The sequence below is a fragment of the Chlamydotis macqueenii genome, chromosome 3 (assembly GCF_036417535.1).
Source record: "Chlamydotis macqueenii isolate bChlMac1 chromosome 3, bChlMac1.mat, whole genome shotgun sequence".
NCBI classification, from domain to species: Eukaryota; Metazoa; Chordata; class Aves; order Otidiformes; family Otididae; genus Chlamydotis; species Chlamydotis macqueenii.
In genome coordinates this window covers 22,632,462-22,652,970 of record NC_141558.1, presented here as the reverse complement: position 1 = coordinate 22,652,970, position 20,509 = coordinate 22,632,462, and the positions used below count along the sequence as shown (strand labels likewise).

The window sequence follows — 20,509 nt, the reverse complement described above, 5'->3', positions numbered from 1 at the left end:
TATCGAAGCAGGGATTTTGTTTTAGATGCAATGGCAGCTTTCGGCATTTCCATGTTAGGCACTGCAATGCCTCTTTACCAAGGCATCAGCCCTGAGAAGAACCCAAATTTCCTGCTTGGCCTCCCAGTACAGTGTGTGGAGTCCCTCACCTTAGACTGGCAACCCAAAATACAGAGCCCATGTGGAAGAGTCTTCCACAGAAGAAAACTTGCCCAATTGCACCAACATGTACTAAATGTGTCCAGAGTTACCCATCCAGGAGCTGGAGCCTGGAATCCACCCAGAACTCAGCGTGCAGGAGACTAGGTGTTCTTTTGGAGGATCTGCATGAGGTTCATTCCTGAAAGCTGTAGGAGATGGTCCCGATACTCTTCTTCTAAATAGTCATCTAGGTTTGAGAACACACATCCATGAAGTAGGACGCCTGAGTCCAGTCCTTACTCAGTAAGGGGACTCAAGCCTAGGTCCTCTTACAGATGACCCTGAAAACAGGAGTACTCTAGGGAGGAGGAAGCAGAAAAATTCCCCTGCACATCCTATTAAAAGTGGGAGAAGGGGACAGAGATTCACAGTGAAGAAAGACAGCAGAGAGGACTGTGTCTCTCCAGCTAGTCTCAGATCATTCAGTGAGGATGAGTGATCATTTCTGGATCATTTCTGAGATTTTTAGCCAATTAATGCACAATACAAAATGCACAAATACATAGAGTCAGGGATTAGCTCCAAGAGGTCCTTCAATCCATTGCCAGTGGGGTGGTGGGAGATGTGGATTGCACCCTTGCAGGCTAAGAAAGCAAGCACGTATCTCCATGTTCCCATGCAAATACAGTAGCCTTCAGGCTATGAGATAAAATAGCTCTGTTTTAAAAGCAAAACATATGCAAACACAATTTGAGGGTGGCCCAGCCCTTCAGTTTGTACCATAGAACCATATTACACCAGTGACTTCTGGGTACCCCATCATCTAGTGTCAAAGGAGTTGAGGCAGTAGCTAGGTGGGTGCGTAACTGCTCAGAGGTGAGCAGTTCTGAATGGGTGGAGGGGAACTGCTCAGCACCTCCAGTGGATGCTCAGTTTAAGTTAAACTGGAGAGTCCTGGGATGACAATTTTGGTCCTCAAATGCCTGAAAACTACCTAAATTCTGGTTTTAGTACCCAAGTTCGGTGGGGTATTTTGGATACGCTGGAGATATAACTGGAGATATAACTGGGGAACAACTCTCAGCAAGGGAGAGTTGTTCCTCCCTCCTCTACCAGGAAGGAAACGGAGGCCACAGAGTAGGAAATCTGGTTAGAAACATGCCTCTGTTGTCAATCATCAGACTGTGATTATGCAAAGAGTGCACAAAGGAAACAGGTTTGACGGACAGCTACTAATGAAGACCAGACTCTGCCCTCATTTACACTGTGTAAACAGTGAAAGCGGGTGAGCACTTGATTCAGTCTTCTCTAACAACAGGAGCTAGCAAAAATACAAACCACTGCAGGCTTGTAGAATGCTTATTACTGTAAAGATTATGTTCAAATACAGTTTTTCATGCTGTATAGCAACAAATATTGGAAGAAAGGATCTGTTTCATTCTTTCCTGGAAGTCTGTGGCATATTTTCACAGCTTAAATCATGGAGACTTCCCAAAACTTGTTTAGAAGCACTTCCATGCATTAGCAGGAATGAAAATGCTTAATTAATGCTTAATTAAAGGAATGCAAAAGCTGGCTGGATTCGGCACTATGCTGTAGTATAAGAGTTATACTACGTAATATTCTGAGCTATGAACTCACATTGTATTGTAAGATAAAACAGACATTTCCTTGGGTGTTCCTGGTGACTCTGCTAATTCACAATCTGGCCTAGCACCTCTGTCTTTAAGTATGCACCTAAGTGTTTCACTACACAGCTTGATGCACTTTCTACAGTTAACATAAAAATGATGCTGAAGGCAAACATAATTTTTCTTTCCTGCTCAAGCTACAATGCTGTAATTTAATTTAGAGTCAACATTTCCAAGGATTCTTGTCTGACAATTAAGTCCACCACTCAGTGAAAAAAAAAAAAAAAATCAATTTCTTTGTGAATCGCTAATGAATATGCCATTTGTGGTATTAAACTGCACCTGTACTGAGACTAAGATAAGCGTCACACTCTGCAGGCCTACAGCTCCTACCTGGGTGATGCTTTAATTAGCTCACTAGGGAACAGGCTCACTTGGCTAAGAACTTTTAGGACTGGACCACTTTTTTTCTACAGGATGGCTAACCAGATCAGCTGCATTAAAACCCTGTGCAAGATAGATGGAGAGAAGGTAAAAAAAAGAACATGAATGAAGGAAAGAAATACCTATAAACTTCACTATTCTCTCTTGTGAAGATGGTGTCTCTTAGGACAGAGCCTGCTGCCTTCCTTTGGAACTAGCAATAATGTATAAGAATACTAATGTCCTGTTTAACAGAAACATCTTAATAAAACACAAAAAGATCTGCTTTCTTTGATGTAAGGTCCCTATGTCTTTCTAAAATATGAATCTACACTAGAGCTTTGAGTATAAACAATTCACTTCCACAGTCCATGCCGGTTCCAGGCTGAATTGCCAATAGCAAAAACATTGGTTCTGCTTCCCAGAAAAGGTTTCTTAGTGATTTACTGTAAAGCTAAAACATTTGCCTTGCCTATCAATTTTTTAATACAAAATGTAAAAAATAAATGCATGTGCCCTTTTCAATATAGCCTGTCTGCGTAGACAGTTTACATTTTTCCAGTTCTGAGTAACATGGCAAAAAGTACGCTCCAACTTCCCACAGGCAGGAAGAAGCTTTGTATGGTTTCATCTCGTTAGGATGCTGCTCCACAGACAGCACTCTCAGGCGGTTCAGAATCCCATCAGCACATACTGCAATTAACGAGGACTTATTGATTACAGCGATCGTTAGATCGAAATAAATAAAGCAGTCTCTCAATCAAAGGACAGGGAAATAACATCATGCTAGTGCACAACATAACCAACATGTGTAGCACATTCCTATTTTCCACATCCTCCTTTGATGGTCTTGCACTAAGTTGGAAAAGCCTCTTGCCACAGGATACTGAACATACAGTGAAACATTTAAGCTGTCTGCAGTTTCAAAGAATTTACATTTGGTTTAGGTTAATCTTCCTTGACTTGCAGTTAATTAAAGAGTAGTTGAAGTACAAAATATTTCCCCCAGCTCTAGTGGCATACATGGGCATGTCCATCAGTTGCAGTCTGAACAGTTTCAGTTCATTTTTGTTACAATTTAAAATCTCTGATAAAAAAAAAGATAACAAAATGATGTCTTTTCATACAGAAACCATTGCCTTTGTCAAACAAAGAACATATCAGCACTTCATATCTGCTATAATATGCCGCATTTTTAAAAGATTACTTGCCTTTTTTTTTTTTTTGTACTCCAAATACAAACATGTGGCACACATTTGCAATGCTTAAAACTTTTAAGTCTGGTATCTGTTAAATCACTTCTTGTGGCTGAAATTCCTGGGACCACACAGTGCCATGTCTTCCTTAAACCATCTACTGCACCAGAAATGAAAGGCTGTGATGGAAATGACCTTCCTATACCTCTCTAACATAGGAAATAGTTGGTTTAATATAAAAACAAATGCAGCTGAACTACATTGCCAGCAGTGTTTACCCCTTGGTATTATCACGGAGAGAAAGAAAACAAATGGCAGGAAAGGCTCCAGCCCAGATTGCAACTATGTGTAAATGCAACCAACTCTAGCAACCACGTCCCAATATGACACCATTGTCAGGAATTTTTTAGAAATAAGGGTGTAAAAAAGTTTTTCTCAGATTGCAAATTGGCACAAACATAATCCAGAGATTATCCTTTATAGCAGCTTTTCCTTTCATGTGCTCGGCTTTTCACACAAAGCACAGCAAACACAAGAAGAGTTACAACCAAGTGGCTCCAGCTCGACATCTCGAGAGCAGAAAGGAGAAAAGGGGGAGTCCCTTCTCTCTGCAGACACGCCAGAGAGGGTCCCCTGGGTAGGGTGGAGTTTGTGGATCCTCCAGAGCTGCAACCCAGCTCCCCCCGCTCAGGAGGCCAGAGCCAGGCTGGCCACGTCACAGTGGGAGGGAGCCCTCCTGGTCCCCTGCTTTGTCCAGTCTCTCAGGCAGGGTGAGCACGAAGGGTAGGAGGACGCCCTTGGCATCCAAGGGAGCTTTAAGAAGCTCCCCGTCAAAGGTGCCCTTGAGCCCGCCATCTGCTTCCACCTCACCGTCCTGGGCTAGGCTGAAGCGGAGGGTGCCAGTCCGGTTGACGCAGTAGATGGTGTTGCCCAAGGGGGCGCAGCGGAAGGGCTGGATGGGGCCGGTGCTGGGCCGCAGGCTGGCGCACTGGCTCCAGCGCTTGGCCATCGTATTGTATCGGAAAACTTCGATGCCACCACCAGTCCCACCGCCTGGGCCCTGCTCCCCACCGCGGCCGCTGCTCACATCGAAGCGGTAGATGAAGCTCTTGAAGGCCACCATGTCAGTAGAGCGCCGGCGGCTGCTGTTGTAAGGGCACTCCTGCCACTCGTCACGCTTGGGGTCATACTTGAGCAGGCGGTAGAAGAGGGAGCCCCCCGACACATAGATCTCCCCATTGCAGGTGGTGGCCTCGTGAGCCACGGCGAAGGCACCCTTTGGCAGGGGCGCCACAGGGCTCCAGCGGTCAGCCCGTGGGTCGTACCTCTCCACAGTGAAGAGGCACTCGCCCCCCACAGCGTACAGGTAGCCATCCAGGGCCAGCAGCTTGAGCTGCGAGCGGGGTTGACCCAGCGGCCGCAACTGGCTCCAGGTGTCAGTGAGGGGGTTGTAGCAAAAGACCTTGTCGGAGAGGCGGGCCCGGGGCTCACCACCTGCTGGCCCTGCCGCGATGCCCCCTGCCAGGAAGAGGTAGTTGTGGAGGACGCACATGGCGCAGCCCTTGGCATTGGCCTCCTCGGGCAGATGCGTCAGCACCCTCCACTCGCCGCTGGCCTCCTGGTAGCAGTGGATGAGGGAGCCGCTCTCCTCCAGTGACACCACGGAGGAGGGGCTCTGCGGCCGGCTGCTTTCGCGGCTCTGTGGCCTGCTGCCGCCACCCAGTCGCTCAAAGGCATCGCTGACCTCAGCTGCCAGCAAGCAGGGCCGGCCGGCCTCCATGCGCCGCTGCAGGATGAGGTCCCGCTCGGTGCCAGTGAGGCGGCCGTAGATGCCGGGCTCCCGCAGCACCTCCAGGTAGTGGTCGCTCATGAAGCGGTAGGCGGCTTCCCGCAGCTCGGCCAGCCGCTGCTTCTTGGCCAGGCAGAGGAGCTGGTAGCAGTTGTCGAGGCAGAGCTGGGCGCGCATGGCCTCGGCGGCGCAGTGCAGGGCGCAGGGCATCTGCAGAACACGGGCGCCGCTCACCACCTCGGCCAGGTTGTCGTGCCGCACCTCGCCCATGCGAGCCGTGTAGACGTAGTCGATGAGAAGCCGCAGGGCCCCGTAGCTCACCCCCTTCACCCGCAGGACGTCCCGCGAGGCACGGGCGCGAAAGTAGTCGCTCTTGGCCGCCAACACCGACTTGTGCGCTCGGATGCGACGCCCCGACACCTCGATCACCAGGTCGGGCTCCTCGGCCGGCCGCTCCCGCCTCCCCACCGCCTCCTCTTCCTCCTCCTCCTCCGGCGGGGAGGCGGTGTTGTTGATCTCCCACTGGCTCTCCACCACCCGGCCGCCGCCGGCGGGCGGCTGCGGCTCGGCAGCGCTGCCGCTGAAGCAGAGGGAGGAGCCGAAGCCGCAGGGGGCGGCGGGGGTGGGCGGCGGTGGCGGCGGCGGGGCCCGGTGCTCGGCCCCGCTGTCCTCCTCCTCCGCCGGGCCGCTGCCCTCCATGGAGCCGCGCTACCTGCGGCGACGGAGCGCCGCGGCGGTGCCCGGGGCTGTGGGCCGCAGCGCAACGGCCATCACCTGCGGGGGAGAGCGAAAGCGGCTCAGCTTTCCGCCGCCCGGCCCCGCTCCCCGTTGCCGCCTTCCCGCCTCTCAGTCCCCCCGCACCGCCTCCTCCCGCTTCGTGCTCAGAGCCGCCGTTCTGGCAGGCGGGGCCAGCTCCGGTTTCCGGGGCTAAACCCGGGCTTCTCTTTTCCCCAGAGGACCCGTCCTGCGGCTCTGCCGCCTCCCGCTGCCCGGGACTAACTGCGCTACAGCTTACTCCCTAAAAACCTGACTTCTTCCTCTGGGGAGTAGGAGCGGGGAGTCGCCCCTAAGAGCACCTCAACACCCTGAAAAGCAATTCTGGTTTTCCTGTTGCTGCATGAAAAATTTTAAGTAGTTTGCACGCACAGCATCCTTTTCATGACAAGCGGTCCCTACGCTGTGCTGGGCAATGAGCAAAAACTCCTTTAATGGCAGATCCTTAGGAGTACTATCGTAATTTTATTCACCTTGTGCAACTATTTCAGTAGAAGGTCGTGGTTGCAATCTATTCTGGAAGGAGATTCCCCACTAGCCAGGTTTTCCTTCAAGTGACCTTCGAGAAGGTTTCTTCGTTATTGCTGCTCTTCCTGTTTAAAAGAAAGCGTAAAAAGTTGATCAGTTTTAAAATGGATGTATTCTCAGTCCACTCAGAAGTTTGGGACTATTAGAGTTACATGTCCTTTAACAGGGTATCTACAGTACCCTAAAGTGATCAGAAGTATGCTAATACATCCTAATTGTTTACAAAACACACCGAAGGATTTTTTTGTTGTTGTTATGACAAAAGCAATCTGAAATGTATGTAGCAGCATATGCAGCTGTAATGGATTAGCGAGATGTAAATCAGAGCTCGTAGGGACTGGTTTGTGTCTGAAAGTTTTATGGCTTCTGTTAATAATAAGTACAAGCGAGCAAAAATCGTAACAGATAATTAGAACATGAAGTTTCTTCTGGGAAAATAGCAGGCCACAGGGCATGGCTGTAAGTGGGTTAGTCTCTGTCAGCACAATCACCACCCAGTTGTATTGTCATTTCAGAAATGTAGTTTTCAGAATTTAACAAAGTGTTGTTTGTTTGCCTTATGTTTGTCTACGAAATTCCCAGGCTTGGTTTGAGTTTTGATGAATGACACATGAAAATTGTCCAAATGTACTTAACTTCATTTAATAAGTATATGCAGCTCTGATTCTATTTTTAAGGAGGTTATTAATTTCCATTAAAATCCCCGTTGGCAAGTTTTTCACAGCCCTCAAGGAACACTCATTTCTATGTAAAATATGCCTTGAGACTTCCTTTCAGCAGAGATTATTTATCTACCCTATTAAATCGATATTAGGAAAATATAACTTTTTGATGCTTTTTTCATGAAAGCATAATTGGTAGCTGACCTTGTCTGGAAACTCCTGACACAGACAGGGAACCTAGAAGCCCATACTTGCACAAGCAAACTTCACGTACATGATAGCATCAGTCTTCTCTTACGGGTTTTTATTTTGTGCATTTGCCCTGTGAAGGACTTTCTACTACATTTGATAACATTCAGTTAGACAGTAAATCAATACTGAGGCTTGATTTCTGGCTATTTGAGCTTTTGAGACCATAACAAAGTTTCAACAGCATTTGAAAACTCCTTACTAGAGTGAATAGATTTCACAAACTTTGTATTTCTCATCTGCGTGTTTAAAAATCTGGCACTTAGCAACTTCCTGTGACTTTTTATGAACTTTGGATAGCCTTAGTGGCAATTTTCCTGAGGTCCAGACCCAAACTCAGTAAGCTAGGCTTTACTAACTTTTCTGCAGTTTTAACTAGACGAAGAGAAATGCAGGGGTCTGTGTGTACACTCAGTGTGTCCGTGGAAGATATGTTGATTCATTAATAACTTAAACTGGGCGGCATCTCTGTCAATGTGATTTTGTTTTCCAGTGAGTCTTCACCGTACTGAATTCACTAGGTAACCATTTCTTACTCTGATTTATTATGCTGCAGACATTGAGATTGATCTACTTTCTGCTCCAGGCCTTCCACAGCCCTGGTGATTAGCTTTGTTCGAGAGCAGCTACTGTAACTGACACCGGCAAAATGATAAAGGTCAAATGGTTAGAAAAACAACTAGAGTGTCAAGCTTTGATGTACTGTTACATCAAGAAAATTGCTACCAGTATAATATCATTTGTAACATAAGTAAAGAATTGAAACATTTTGTGTCTCCTCTGCTCTTTCTTGGGCTGAGTGCCCTGATATTCAACCCCTGTCTTGCTACAATTCTGGATAGCTTGACCTCCCCAGTCACGAGCATTCAAAGGGTGCTAATATACTTTTCCCCCATTGCTCTCAGTATTATGATCTTTCCTGGGTCCAGACACACCTCACTTCTGAGACCACTTCTAACTCCTCCTATTTGTGTTCCCCCTCTACAAGAAGGAACGAGTAGCTTCAGATAGTTTCAAGCTCTCAGTCTACTGCTTGATTTTGCAAGTGAAACTATAAAAGAAGAATGAAAGAGAATGCTACCAAAAATAAAAAGTGTATGTGACTAAATGTGAGGCGTCAAAAACAGTGACTGTAATATCAATATCTCCATATGGTGAAATGTATTTCCTGCATCACGTCTCGAAGGAAAATCACCAATTAAAATATTCAAAGTTGTTAAAAACAGCATCTGAAAAAAGTGATCTTTTCAGCTTTGAGTAATGAAAATAAAAAGGGTGAGAGCCTCCTCAAGCACAGTAGTCATACCTTTTCCCATACTCAGATGTCTGTTTGGCTTAGAAGTTTAACTTGACACTGAAATGTCATTGAGAAAGAAGCTGCCACCCACCATAGTCCTAACAAATACCTGTGTTAACATCCTCTTGAGGAATCACAAGGAGGAAGAAGGACTGATGGTCATTCAGCAGAACTCTGAATAAAATTGTCTTCTGGTGTATTTAAAGCTAACTGCCAAGAATACGTTGAAATACATTCTGAGCACGAGGAGGACCTGAATCAACGTATCACATGCAATTTAGGCTCTACAGGGAAGCTGAAGACTTAGAAAAGCTAAAGGAGGGGTTGGAGGGCTCTGTCAGTGACAGAGCAATGACTGCTCAAACAATCTCAGCACCTTTGTCTAGCTGAAAACAAAGTATAGGAATTACATAAAGATGAAGCTGAAAAAACAACTCAGAGAAGTTGTGGAACCTTCCCATTATTGAGCAACATGACTGATCCGAGTTAAAAGGTCATGGATTTAGTATAAAACAGGAAGAAGCTGAGAGGGGCTGATGGAAATACAATACTGAACTCCTCCTTCATGCTTTTCATATTTAGAGATCAAAGAGTTCTATTGCTGTTCTGGTGATGCAGAACACTCAAAAATTACAGAATCGCAGAAGATACTTGATAGCTGTGCTGATTCAAAAGGATCTGAGCTCCTAGCGATCTCATTTGGCTTAAAACAAACTTGGTTTTAGCACTTTTTTTCAAAACTCGCAAACAGGATAGGCACTGGAAAAGGAAGCAAGCTGTTTAGAGTACATGACATCTGTGGGCTGATGTCACCTTTTATACTGGGGACTTTTAAGTCAGAAGCTGAATTACTTGGACTGAAACTGTTTTCATTATCATGGGTTTGGTCTAGGGATGATGTAATGTTAATGGACAGAGGAACTGCCAACAAACATGAACTGTATTTACAGACTTGGCAATGACACATTTACAATATCCTGGATGTGTGCCCCCAACCTCAGACGCTGTGAGACGTTGCTCAAGTAACAGCACAGATAAGAAGGTGCAGCTTTTGCTGACAGAGAAACTGTAATGAAGAGCTGCAGGTAAAGTTTCCTGGCACTGTATTCATTTGGCAGTTCTTCTGATAAAATCCAATTAAATGCTTGCTTTTCATTGTCCTCTCTTTATTTTTTTTGTGCAGTGCCAACAACCTTTGACCCAAACCCCGTCCTCTAGCAAAACCCACTTTCTCCGGGGAATATGCACATGTGGGAGGAATTGGCTTACTGCTTGCCAGTTCACAAATGGAAACTGCTTTGACTCAGTCCCAGGGTAAATAAAAGCAGTGCTTTCCCTATCATAAGCAACTCTAATTTACATAAGCAGGCTATCCTCCCCAAGAGACACCACACCAGTTCAGAACTGACAGAATGCCGTTCTGCTCCACCTTAGTCCAGGAAACGCTTTTGTGAAAACTTGTACTGCCAACTTTTACCCCAGCAGAGAATTCCCTCAGGACAGAGGCGTCATCCGATTGAGATTATTATGGAGTCCAAAGAGGCAGGATCATCAAAAGAGAGAAAATATCCCTTGTGTTTGTTTTAAAAACTAAAACATGACTGTTAAAAGTAGAGCTGGCCAGTACTATTTTACAGAGTGAAGACATCCAGCTCAGCCCAGGAGAAGGCAAAATCTTCTGGAGGGCAGAGTCAAGTGTAGAGAGGTTTGTGTATTTATAAAAATGGTCTGTTATTCTCCTGCTTACTGAGCAGATCTGTGAAATTTGGGTTAAAAATGGTCTATTCCCAGCTGCGGAAAACATCTGGAGCATAAATAGAGATGCCTCTTTTCTGAAAGGGCTTGCAGCACTTGAAATCTTGTGTCCTATTACAGATTTAAACTCTAGATCTTAACTGCTTGATAACTTCCTGCTTGTAAGAAAAAAAAAGAATTGTCTTTCAATGGCCCACCTCAAGAAAAAATGCAGGAAGAATACATCTTTTTTTTCCCCTTTTTAAAAATGAGGAGTGCTCAAAACTGGAGTTACAATGCAGCCCTAGTGACTTGCCCTGCCTACTGGATGTATGACTTCTGTAATATTGCATCCGTGCTTAAGCTGCCTATGCAGCTTCCTTGTGACCTCTCAAGGTGCTGTAATTTTCTCGCAACATGTAATGGAGGTATGAATGTTTTCATTTCATAACTGCAAAATTTTCATACAACCATAATGAAAAATAAACATTTAAGAAATGCAGATGATGATTACAGACCACACAAGAAACATGTGGGCAGCAGTTCGTCATAAGGAACTCAGAGGAAGAAAAGGCTGTGTGTGTCTGGGTATGGGGGGAAGACAGAGAGGAAGTAAGTCATTAAAAAAATATTATCAAAATCCTGACAAAATCGGTATTATAGCTAGCAAATCTAAACTAAAAATATACAAGTTCTAAATGGTTGTTATGACCAGAGAAAAGGCTTCCTAACAGTGATACTCATAGAGACAAACATTCTCTAAAAAGGAAACTTATCTTTTTGAGTTCCTTCCAGTTTAGACTCTTCAGAAGTAGTTAGGGAGGAGCAGTGTCTCTCAGGAGTTCTCACACCAAAAAGGAAATAACACTCCCACAAAGGCAAAATCTAGCGAAGGTTAAGTGCAAGTCCTTTCCAATATCTCTTAGAATAAAGAAAGTCTAACCAAAAAAAAGAACAGTCAGAAACAAGGTTTTGAGTGATTACAATACCTTTGGGGAAAACTCCAGGGCTGATGTGATATCTTTATCTCTAATGCACTACAGATCAGGAGATAATCACGTGGCAATACCACTCTGAATGTAACAGAACTTTTTGTTGAGTTGCTGCTAGTTCTAGAAATGGCCTCACAGTTACAGTTCTAGACATAAGGTGAGAGCATGTGGTTAAACTGAAGTTTGGTTACTTTCATCATATCTCGCCACAGCTAACACTACATTGGATGAACAGCTGTATGTAACATACTAGTGTAGTGCCACAGCTGAAAGCATGAATGCAGTCCTTGAATGAATATACTGGAAAATAAGGAGTAACAGCAGGGAAAAGGTTACTTTTCATCTAGAGCATTAGGAGGTTTGCAATGGAACATGATGGATAGATGGATGGATGCATGTACGTTCCAGGCTTTACATTTTGAAAGTAGTATTTAAAAATCTGGGAGGACAAAGAAAAGTACCAAATTATTTAAGAGCTATAGAAAAACACCTCAGTGAGAAACTCACAACAGCACTCTGCCACCAGACACGAGATGACTCTGTCTCCACACAGCATATGCCAGTATCAAGCCAACTCCCAAGAAAAAAGGTGATACCTAGCTTAGGCTTCCCCTCACTTCCATGGCTTTGGACAGAAGGTGGCTTGTGCTAGTAGCTTGGAGAACAGGTAGGGCAAGCCTTAGTCAGCCCAAGAAATGCAGTTCTGACACTTCTTCAGGGCTTGGTATGTTTGCTCTGTGACTTGATGACTGTGCACAAGTGTAGGCACATGAAAATTCTGCACAGTGATGGCCTTCTCAGCCTGGTGGAGAAAGCCCTAAACAAAGCAAGGGATAGAAGCATAAACAAAGCAAAATATTTACACTACCGGAGGCGGGGAAGACTACCACAGCATATTGTGGATAACGAAAGTTTACATGAATTGATGGGGAGAGTGAGGAACAAGCTCAAGGAAGGGAAATCTGGTGAAGGTGACCAAATACATACTAAACACTAAAACTGCATCCAGCTTAGGAGGATCCTGAGTTGAAAAATGGTCAGGGTGTTAATATTCAAATATAAAGTAGTATCCTATGGGGAAATACACATTTGTATCCTGCTACACGCTTCTTTCAATACTGAATCATGGTCCATGTGGGAGGCAGGATGCTGGGCTAGGTAGACATTTGATCTGACATGGGAAGCCCCTTATCCTGGTGTGATGAAGGAGATCAGGAGTGTGTGCCTTACTAAAGGGCACTTGGGAGTCCAGGGGGAAGCAAATTTGACAGGAGAAGAGTAGCTGATCTAGTGATCCTTTCTGACTTTAAATTCTGGAAATTGTCAAGCACCAGGAGTACTGACAGCAGGCAAAGCATCAGCTTTGATGATTAAAAGCCTCGTTTGAGTGTTATGGGGCTAACTGCTGTAATGCTGATTGCAGAAACGCTTTTCAGCATTAAACTGTGTTGTCAACAAATAAATAATTGCAGATATGTTCAAAGTCTCCGAGAACACTTTGGCAATGTTGATATTAAAACAGGAGGAGAAGAATATCCACTGAGAAGCCAAGTCAAGCAAACCAGCAGATTTCTTCAGATACATTTTTGAAAATAAGTGTCAGGCTTGGTTTTGCATTCCAGAAGAGCATTTGATCCTCATGAGTGTACTGTATTCTTGCAACTCACCTGCTATGTGTTGCATTTAATACAGAAGATAGACCAATATATTTGGAGGAAATGAAATTCCTCGCTTAACATAAAACTGGATTTTGCTTTTAATATAATTATGGAAAGGACATACAGATTAAAGAGCTCAAAGCACTAGAAATCTGCCAAAGTATGTCACCATTGTGCTTGAGGAAGACAAAGCCTGAGAAGTAACAATAGACTTCAAAGGAAAGCAAACAAAGTCCCATTCTTCCAAGACTAATGCCTAGGAAAAGAAAGTAAAAGGAGAGGAGAGAATAATGAAAACACTTCTTTTTCCACACAAACTCTGAATCAGGTACTTAAGGGGAAAAAAAAAACCCCACTTTTAAAGACTGAACAGGCTCATTGATTTCTTTACAAATTAGGTAAGCAATGCTTAGAGGGGCAGAGGTCCTTCAGATCCATGGTGAACGGCACCCCTCTCATTTTTGGAGATCATATATTGTTTATTTACCCAGATACTTTTCCAAACTTAAGGTTTCAAACTCTAGCCACAGCTAAAAATTACTCTACATCTAGTTAGATTTAGAAAATAGTTCCAGCTTTCTGTAGACATCATCTCTACACAGACTTTGGACTGGATTCAAAGACAGAAATACACCCCGCAATGCTAAACATGGCAAAGGCTGACTTTGAGGGCAGTATTATCTGGCAGATGGCAATGCAACAGAGAGATAAGACCTAAGACAGCCAGATCAGATAGTGAATAAAACTCCAGCATGACAGCCCTAATCTGAAAGGAGGAAAAGAATTGGCTTGCACAGACTTCTCTCTGCCATGGCAAACGTGCTGCAGGTAGAGTTTGCTCTTGGGCTTAAAACTGTGAACTATTAGGTGACTCATACGAGTCTGACTTCTTTTATTTATTGTTTTATGAAAACCAGGCCAAGGTAGAGAGCCATGGGGCAGGCCTAAGGCCATATTCCTACACAGAACAGATCTGTGGGTGGGATGCACCTCCCAGTTCTCCTGCAAGGGCAGGGATGGATGTTGTGTGTCTGTACAATACTGCTGATCTACCTGTAACCAGCTCCTGGAATGGAATCTGGAATATATGGACAGATTCTGTACCGATGGGTACAGTTAGATGCCAATTGAGTAGGATCCTCAAAAAACAGCATATGAGAGCTACCAAGGGCTAGCCAGTAGAAAAGTATCAAAGACTATAGTGATGAAGTGCTTAACCTGTGGCATCAGGAGACGTTAGCTCTTGTTTTGTGTGCCTTAGCCCAGAATCCTCTCCAAAATAAACCTGAATTATTTTAAAAGCTAGGTGTACTGACTCTTGCTGCCACTTTGCCTTTCTCTGCAATGGTTAGAGCTCTGACCAACCCCCATGCGAATCTTGCCACTGTTCCTTCCTTTGATCTGACAAGATTAAAACCCCCAAATGTCAACTGAGTGCACTCAAACCACCAAGACTATAAGAGGAGGGTTACTCTCCTTCAGACTAAAACTGTATTACTTTTTACAGAAACAATAAAAAAATGTTAGTGAAGAAGAGAAAGAAGAATCCTGGGTTCTGTTCCCTGACAAAAGGGAACTTTCTGTACTTCCTCCCATTGCCTTTGGTGGGGCAGGGCTCAGTTACACTGCCTGGATATCCAAGCCATCACTGCTGGTGCTAGGACTCAAAAAAAACTTTTGCTGATCTCGAAGTAGAAACATATGCTAGAGTCATAGGTACTTTTGTGGTGAGACTTTACTATCAGAAATACCTGCAGGCTGTCAGCACAGATTTCACCAAGCAATGGGAATGCTTTTAGAAGCAACCATGTAACTGAGGGCTTAAGAAAATACGAGGCTCCTCCATGTGGTCATCCAACTGAAGAGAGGAAGAAGAGAAAATTGAGTGCAACACATGCTGTTTACATTACTAGAAGGTAAGAATCACTGGCCATTCCAAGACAGAAATAAAATAGGTTTCTATTTAAATACTCTTATTTCCATGGCCTGACACTTTCTCCGTTGGATGCATAACATTTTTTTACTATAATGTGAATTTCATATGCTGAGCCTGGGTGTTCAGGCAAAGGCTTTCTGGCTCCACTGATTTCTCTGACTGTACTCAACTTTTGCATTTATTATTTAGTGCAAGCAATTCAATATCTCTCACAGTATTTTTGTTTTCAATTTAATGGGACAGATAGGCAACAGTTAAGATGCCTGAATCTGAGGGACAGAAAAGACTGCCTGGTTATCTAATCTTATTACTGCAAGAACAGGCCAAAGAATTTTACTCCTGTACCAAGCCAATAACTTCTGGCTGAATTAGGTCAAAGCATTGTTCTGCTCAAATCATTCACCTCACATCTATATGGTTTCTCTGTTTTGGCCAATGACCTTGATGGAAAATCAGGTATCAAATGGATCATCTTGGACACCCTGAAGAAATATGCATGCTGCTTTTCACTTTGGACTTTGCTTTTTTATCTTCTACACTTTTATATCTCCTGACTTGGCAGCATTCTGTCTTCCCAAAATGATCCATGCTCTTTCTGAAGAGACATACAAACTGGAAGCATAGTCATGAAGGGTGATGATGATCACAGCTTCCTCAGGACTGTCCCATCTGCTTTTGTCCCTCCTGACACAGAGGAGAAGTAAGGATTGTAGTATGGCTGACGAACCAATGATTCAATCATGTCCTTTTCAAGTGCTACAGCATAAAGCCTTGTTAATGCATGCAGTTAAACTTGCATGATGTGTGACAGTCACAGTGCTATTCTTGCATTTCTTAGGTAGAAATCTGGGCAGAGCTGAACAGAGTCAGGACATGGAGTAAGAAGTAAGACCTTCAGATCAGGATGTGAGGAAGAGAGGTTTTTGGGTTTACGGTTATGATTTGGGAAGTGTGAGAAGAAGCACAGATTCAAGGGCCCTGGTTTGTGTTTGTTGACCATTTTGAGATTTTGATATTTCACTCATAACTCTAAAGTTTGGTTGCTTCTGACTAGGGACAGATTTTAGATACATATTAACAACATCTCCTCAAAGCAGATATTGAGGCTTTTCAGACACCGTACGCTGAAAAGTTGCCCGATTTTGGGGATGCAATAGAAGTATTTATTTCCCCGTAAGGCTGCAAGATGTCTTGGCAGGGATACTGTTCAGGCATTGGGCTAACAATCTAATAGATTCTTGCAACTCTACTCGCCATCATACAAGCCTTCTGGTCTTCTGCCAGAGAGGATGAGTGGTACAGACCTCATCCTGACTGATGAGAAGTAGCACCAGTGAATTTTATCACAGGAACACACAGGAACAGTCCTTTCCCTCCTTTTCCTATATCACAGCGTAAAACTTCTTGGGACTCGTGGCACTGGCTAACTCCAAAGCTCACATAGCAATACACTCAAATGACACTTACTTTACTGTTTCTGCATCTGCTGTGAAAACCAAACTCCTCCAGCACTCTATTATCAGTTGTTATTCAACAAGAAATATGTTGTCTGTGTACTGCCCACTTCCATGGCTTTGGACAGACAAGGCCTGCAGCTAGAAACTTCCACCTGAGTTTCGCAGGGCTTTTTGATATGGCCAGGGTCTGACATCACTTTAAATCCCATCCCATTAACTTCAGGAGCATCTGGATTTCCTACACTGTACACACAAACATGTACGGTAGCTTTTTTTGAACCGAGGCAATGCGGGAAGTTGCAGTAATGGAGAGATGAAAGAAAGCTACAGAATAAAAGGAGAGCTATCCCATGAAGAGATTTGTCTTTGACTGACGGAATCAGAATGTTTGTTGTTCACATGCCATTCCTGTACTAAAGGCTTGGCTTTTGGTTCTTACCATCTAACACTTTAAAATGTGGGTCATAGAAATAATAGTTCATCTACAGAGCTTACAGCCTGTTCTTCCAATCTACTTACAAGAGAGGGAGAGAGGAAAGCAGAACTGCTTCCAAGAAAAAATAACAAAAATTACTGCAGATCTCTGATACGTTGATAGTCTAAAATGATTCAGAAGTCCAGGAGCCTTCCAGCAGCTAGAGATCCACATGCAAAGCTTGCTCTGCTCCTTAAACACTCCTAGAGGAATCAGTGTCCAGAAAAACAACAAACAGCTTATGCTAATCCGTGAATGTGTATGTGTAAAATAACTTCAATACTATTAATTAAGGCAAATCGTGTTGTGACAGACAACATAACAGCATGGAAGCTGCTTGTCCAACTTATGTGGGTTTGTATGGAAAGGTTGTGGCTTCTGGCATGTTTCCGAGTGAAATAAAAAAAAGGCTGTCAACCCATCTGTTTTAGCCAGAGGCTAATGGCAGAGGCAGCTCATGAAGCATTGCACCTGAAAAGCATTTACATGACACATCTTTCTTCTCCCTCTGACGCACAGTGCAAAATCTGTAGAACTCAGAGATTTTTTTTTCAGTTTGTTTTGCATTAAATAAACTGACTTAACTGATCATTAATTCCTGCCATCCTCACTGATGAGGTATAGGAAAGTACCAAATGTGCAGCGCAGAAACAAGCACCTAGCCACTCATTTTTGCATTAACACTCCATCACCCATAGACAACACTGACCCAGTCCTGTAATTCTTTCCAAGCCAGAACTGCCGGTTAGCATCCAAGGAGCATTTTAGGACGAAGGCAGAGAAAAGGCTACAGAATTATCAACACTGTCTAAGGAAAATACAGCATGTATGGGCCCGATCCTGTAGAGATTTAAGTGTCCTGGTCGCAGAACTAGCCCTGTTTGCAAAGCCAATATCTGCATATGTAAACTGAGTGCTTGCTTAGTTAACTGCAGGAGGAAGGCAAAAATCTCTCTCCATTCACTGTATTGTCACGTGGTTACCAGCGCTGGCACAAGGAAGCAGGCAGGAACGTATGGCCCAGGCTAGGGAAGGAGCAGGGTCCCTTCCCGCTCAGCGACAGCTCAGTCACAGATCAGGTTAAACTGGCTGTTTAATCCTGAACTGCTATAAAGTAATTATTCATCAGAGAAAGGAACTAATCATGCCTGTTCTCTCACAAAACAACACCGAGACCAAAAACGAAGCAGAAAGAACGGATGATGACAATTCCATTGAAAAGTAAAACAGGAGACATAAAAATGTCATGTTCCAAGAAGGCTAATGAGATCAGACACAATGAAAATGAGCTCATTTTTTAAATGGGTATTTCCAAGGATGTGAAGTGGTATAAAATGACTTCTCAGTTTCTCTTCATGGGAAAGAGATGGCCTCCTAACTGCAGTGCTGCAGAATCTCAGTAGGGATAAAGAGCAAAATCCCTGCAAAATCCATACAGGATCTCATAAGACAAGGAAAAAAAATAGTTTAATTCTACTTTAAAAGAAATTGCAGGATTTCCTTTCATGTTTTATTATACCCTTCTTTAGCAGCCAGCTGCCCCTTATATCCTCTTGCAACAGGATACTACAGGATGCCGAAACTCCCCGTAAGTAGGATCTGGATCCAGTCAGCTAACCACATCACCGTCTCTACGGTAACCCAGGCCAGCCCTAAATACTCTAATCCTGCTTTACTATAGTAAAGCCAGTTAATGGCTTTCATTGAATGTTCCTGCCAAATTATGGTGCTCTAATATTTATTGACATTTCAAATCTGTCCACCTATTTGGACTATTTGTTACACTGAAAGGCGATGCAAGCAAAGCAGACCTAGAAGAAAGGAAGCTGTTACGGATTTCAGTCTTTTGATATTATCAAGGCACAGTCCCACAAACTCCAGCTCCTCAGAGTGGAGTGAGTCCCTGCGGAGCTGGAGGGAGCTGGGGCAGGCAAGGGACCAGTCCTGGCTCTTTGGAAGGTTCTCATCAGACAGTGCCATTAGCAGTGGATGACCGGAGGATCCCATTGGCATGCACTGGATGTCCTAATTAAAGAGTGAATAAATGCTGTGTGATGGGCCCTGGGAAGAGGAGGATGCCAAACAGGCAGGATGGGCCAGAGAGTTAAACCGAGGAGCAAATACTGCTTTGCCAATACTAGTGACAATTTAATTACTATTTTCCATAAACATTCAATTTAATTCCATTTTGGGAGACAGATGGTTAAGTCTCTGAAAAACGGAGGAGCTCTTTAGCATCTCACACCATATAAAAGGATTGTTCTATTTTATTGCCATTCTATTTTTTTATTGCCCTACTGTTTTCTAGTTTTTTGTCTAGTTTTCTATTGTCCAATTTAGTTGCTGTGGAAAAGCTTTACAGAATATTCCTTCTAGAGGGTTTTTTTTTTTTTTTCCCCTGAAGGGTGCAAAAACTTGGCTATAGGATTTAATAGTACCATTTTCTGCGCTATGTGTAAGTTTGGGTTTGGGAGCTGGCTTTTTATCCCTCTAAAGGGCCAGACAGAAAAACCTACCGGCTTCAGACAAACGCAATTCAGCAGGACTTTTCTTCAGGCACCGCGACCTTCCACCCTGCAAAAAAAATCGTGTGCATAACACCCGATTTGGGGGCTCACACCACTCGTGTACTGAAGTGGGATGGGGAAGCAGGCCGTGAAGAAGAATTTATAGCGGGAAGCAATCTGCTTGCTGTTAACGCGTCCCTGAACGGCGGTGTAAAGGGGCATTTAGATTTTTTTTTTAATAGGTCAGCGGGATAAAATAAATAAATAAAATAAATAAATAAGCAAATAGGCAAATAAATGACGCAGGCATCGGGTTTGGCTCCTCTGCGACGTATGGGGAAGGGATATGGGGATATACCCGGCCTCCCTCCCGCCCGGGAGAGGTGGATTAAGGGGGTCGGGTAGGGGGGCTGGGGGAAGAGAAAAGCACCGTTAAACCTGACGGGAGTCAACATACACACACACACGCCTACCGTGGCTCCGCGTCGCGGTTTTTACCTCAAATATCCACAGATACCGGTACCGATGCACCTCGGAGGCTCCACGGCGGCGGGCCAGGAGAGGGGGCGGGCAGCTCCCCCCTCCCGCCGCCGCCCTGCCTCTCCGCTCTCCCCACATCAGCCGGGCGAGGGTCTTACCTTTCGGCGACGGCCTGCCCAAATCCCGCAACCGCTCTGGGAGGCAAGGGGAAGCTCCCGCCGCCTCGCCTCGCCCACCGGAGCGGGAGGCGGCGGGGGGAAGCCGGGAAGGATGAAGCGGGAGGAGGAGGGAGGCGATGCCAAGCGACGCAAATGGCTGAAGCGCGGGGGGCCGGGCTGGCGGAGGGGGCTGCGCTCAGCCCCTTTTGTTCGCCTGAAGCACTGAGGGGGGGGAGGCACCGACCTGTTGCTCTCCCGGGCAGGGGCAGCTGCGGAGGCGGGAAGCGGCGAGGCCGCTCTGGGCCTTGTGTCCCCGCTTCGGCTCCCACCTGCCCGCGCTGAGGGGAAACTCCCGCCTGGCAGCGCCGGGCGGGGGAAACGGCGGGTCCGCACCTCCGGGCGGGGCCGAGTTGGGGCGGGTA

At 44.9% G+C, this 20,509-nt stretch overlaps 1 protein-coding gene across 4 annotated transcripts; it reads right to left on the bottom strand.

Annotated features, from left to right (window-relative positions):
- Positions 1-371: 371 nt before the first annotated feature.
- On the bottom strand, positions 372-20,454 carry KBTBD11 (kelch repeat and BTB domain containing 11). 4 transcript variants are annotated; one of them, XM_086745168.1, is made up of 4 exons: positions 20,332-20,454; positions 19,459-19,516; positions 6,428-6,547; positions 372-5,954 (listed from the first exon to the last, which is right to left on the bottom strand). In XM_086745168.1, the coding sequence occupies exon 4, from the start codon at positions 5,877-5,879 to the stop codon at positions 4,107-4,109; it is 1,773 nt and encodes a 590-aa protein (XP_086601294.1). In that variant the 5' UTR covers positions 5,880-5,954; positions 6,428-6,547; positions 19,459-19,516; positions 20,332-20,454; the 3' UTR covers positions 372-4,106. The 4 variants fall into 4 exon arrangements, with proteins under 4 accessions (XP_086601294.1, XP_086601295.1, XP_086601296.1 ...); XM_086745169.1 differs by lacking the exon at positions 20,332-20,454 and adding an exon at positions 20,088-20,210; XM_086745170.1 differs by lacking the exon at positions 19,459-19,516 and having other exon boundaries at positions 20,332-20,410.
- Between the last annotated feature and the right edge of the window lie 55 nt (positions 20,455-20,509).